This window comes from Emiliania huxleyi, assembly GCF_000372725.1.
Source record: "Emiliania huxleyi CCMP1516 unplaced genomic scaffold EMIHUscaffold_366, whole genome shotgun sequence".
Taxonomy (NCBI): Eukaryota; Haptophyta; order Isochrysidales; family Noelaerhabdaceae; genus Emiliania; species Emiliania huxleyi.
The window spans coordinates 81,234-84,450 of record NW_005199228.1 but is presented as its reverse complement, the minus strand read 5'-3'; the positions used below and the strand labels follow the sequence as shown (position 1 = coordinate 84,450).

At 66.6% G+C, this 3,217-nt stretch overlaps 1 protein-coding gene across 1 annotated transcript in view; it reads right to left on the bottom strand.

Annotated features, from left to right (window-relative positions):
- The window catches only part of EMIHUDRAFT_242709 (hypothetical protein), a gene marked incomplete at both ends in the record, with an annotated part of 1,960 nt that extends 1,107 nt beyond the window's left edge, over window positions 1-853 (bottom strand). Inside the window, one exon of the mRNA XM_005772095.1 lies at window positions 482-853. Coding sequence (XP_005772152.1) covers window positions 482-853 — 372 coding nt within the window. The remainder of the gene's footprint in view (window positions 1-481) is intronic.
- Between the last annotated feature and the right edge of the window lie 2,364 nt (window positions 854-3,217).

Here is a 3,217-nt window from a genome sequence, read left to right as displayed (position 1 = left end):
GGGCCCAGACGTGGGTCGATGCCCTCTAACGAATTTTGAACCCCACGCAGAAATATTTCTCCCCCTTCGTGCGGGCAGGCCCTGTCGTCCTTGCTTTTTTAAATTAATATGGCGTCCACGGCGGAGGAGGTGGGGGACGGCCGCAGGGGCCGCGAGGCGACGGGAGGAGGCGGTGGGGGAGATGGTAGAGCGCAGGGGCGCGCGAGGGGTCAACCCGCTAGCGGCGCTCGCGCGAGGCTGGCAGGCGGAGAGGGGTGCAGGCGAGGAGAGGGCGGCGGGGGAAGCGGACGGCGGAGGACCGGGCCGGGGCGGGGAGGAGGCGGCGAGGGCGGGGAGGAGGCGGCGAGGGCGGGGAGGAGGCGGCGAGGGCGAAAGCGGAGGCGGGGGAAGGGTGCGCCCCCCCGTTCGCGGCAGGGAAGCGGGTGGGTCGGGCGGCGGCACGGGGCGGCGGGGCCGCCTTATGCATCGCCGCGAGTGGGACCCAGCCACCACCGCCCTGCGACTTTGGGAACGCCATCGCGCCGCGCGGGTTGTCGGCTTTGATCGTCGCGTGCGCGCGGTCGAGCTGGGCCTGGACGATCCAGAGCAGCGGCATGATCCCGGACTGCCGCCCCTGCAGCGTGTCCGGGTACTTGTTGAGCGTGAAGGCAATCTCCTTCTCCGCCTCCTCGTCAAACTCGAAGGGCGTCTCCTCCAGGTTGTCGGCCTCCTTGACGTGGTGGAAGGTGCCCGAGGCGCGCGACGGAGCCGCCCGCAGCAGAGGAGCAGCGCGCGGCGCACGTCGCAGCAGCGCGGTGTGGAGCGACCGAGCACCGGCCGAGGTGCTCCTGCAGAGCGCCGTGCGAAGCAGCATGCTTCCTGGAAGCCCAAAAATAAGCCAACCTAATCTCGAGGCCGCTTTGGTCTGTCTGTGAGCTACATGCTTTGAACGTGTGGGCGGCAGCTGTCTGTTTACAGGCGCTGGCCGCCCGCGCGCGCGCCGGACCGGCTCCGGCACGTCAGGCGCTGGGCGGCGCGCGTCCACACGCGCGTCGCGCAAAAGGCGAGCGCTCGCCGCCGCTACGGCGGGAGAGAGAGATTTTTAGCAATACCAAACAACTCTAACACTCACACGTCATTTGGGGCCTGGAGCCCTGTTCACGCGCGCGCGAGACGTGCAGACAGGGTTGCCAGGTGAGAGCGAATGGCGCGGTTCACGCCTCGCACAACAGAGAGAGAGATGCGCTCTGCATGGTGGGACATAAAAGAGAGCGAGTACTTGGGCGAGTAGGTGTTACGGCGGCGGCGGCGGCCGACGGCCGACGGCCGACGGCCGACGGCCGACGGCCGACGGCAGACGGCAGACGGCAGACGGCAGACGGCAGACGGCCTAGGGCTCGGCTGGGCGCGCACGCGCACGCGCGCGCGTCGCGCGCCACGCGTCGCTCCGCGAGGGCGCGCGCCAACCGCGATTCGAACCGGGGCCAAAAGGCGCCTGGAGCGACCGCGGTCCGGTCGCGCCACCGCGGCTGCGGGGCTGATAGAGCAGGCCGGCTGCGGCTCCTAATGTACCTCCACTTTTGGGTGGCGGTCGCGCGCTGCCGACGGCGCTCGCCGGCGCTACGGCGCTCGCGGCGCGCTCGTGGCGTTCAGGGCGGCTCCACACGCACACACACACACACACACACACACACACACACACACACACACACACACACACACACACACACACACATGCACAGACACACAGCCCCTTCCCCTCCCCCCTCAAGGGCGAGGACACGCACAGGCCGCACCTCTAGTGAGGCCCGCATAGTATGTGGGAGACTCGTGCCGCCGCCCCTGCCACCCCTGTGTCAGTGTGCATGTGCGAGAGACTGCCAGCGACAAGCTGGAGGCAGGTCGCTAGACTGAGATGAGACCGCCAGTGGATGTGGGAGTCCACCGCGCACCGCGCTGCGAGCCTGTCGTGTCCCTTGTCAGGAGCAGGAGAGCCCCACCTGTCCCCCTGCTCGTCCTTCCAAAATCCTGCTCGTGCAGGTGTGGACCCTGTCCTCGTCCCATCCCTCGTTTGGCGTGTCTGTTTTCTTTCTTTCTTTCTGGTCTGTCTGTTTGTGCCCTTGGCACCGTGGAGTGCTGGGGGGGGCGACAGGGAGGATGTGGCCCTGAGTTATGTGTACGCCGACTCAGGGTATGTGGCAGCCAGCTGGCTGTGTGTCTTGTGAGCCTGTTTGTGTCTGTGTGTCGCTCGTGCGTGTCGTCATCATCTGTCCAGCGTCCACCCATACCGCGTTGGTGTCCAGTCCGAGCCTGGCTGTTCTTCACCTTTCTACCTGGCGTTGGATGCGTGGCAGGCGGTGGCGCCGATGGCGGAGGCTCGGAGCGACCATGGTGGGGCGGTGCTCGACGGCAAGCTGTACGCTGCGGGCGGCTTCAACGACGACGGCTCCCTCAGCTCGGCGGAGCGGTACGACCCGGCGACGAACGCGTGGGAGGCGGTGGCGCCGATGGCGGCGGCCCGGTATAATCACGCCGTGGCGGCGCTCAACGGCAAGCTCTATGTCGCAGGCGGGTCGGGTGCAGGTGCCGGCCACAGTCGCCTCAGCTCGGTGGAGCGGTACGACCCGGCAGTGGGCGCGTGGGAGGCGGTGGCGCCGATGGCGACGGCGCGGCTCTCTCCTCATGCTGCTTTGAGCATGTAGCTTGTAGGCGGCTGTTTTGCTGAGATTCCACCTTGAAAGTCGAGTCCTCTCTCTTTGGACATACATACAACTTACAAGCTATTACAAAAGAGAGTCGTGGCCTGAGAGCCGTGTGCGCCAACGCGAGATCGAATCGTACGGGACACACATCTTGCCGCGCCTCTCTCCACACCTCTCTCTATAGAGGGTCTCACTCTCAAATGATGCTCCCGCGTCCGGCGAGACGCGGTCCCACCTGTGCGCATCTCGGACACACGCGCTGCCACGCGAGATCGAATCGTACGGGGCAGCGTGGCGCCGCCAAGACGCACAAGGATAATGAGCTGCATGGGGGGCGGAAGAAGGGGGGGGGGGGGAGGGGGTGGACAGCGCACGGGGAGACGCCTTGGCCAGCCACGGCGCAGGCACCGCAACCACACTTGTGGCATGGCTCTCCTGGCGCCACGACCTCAACTCCTTTGACAACTGCAGCAAGGTGACGGGCTTGAACCAGTTGGGATGGATCCTCATGTACAACCTCCAGTTGATGATGATGC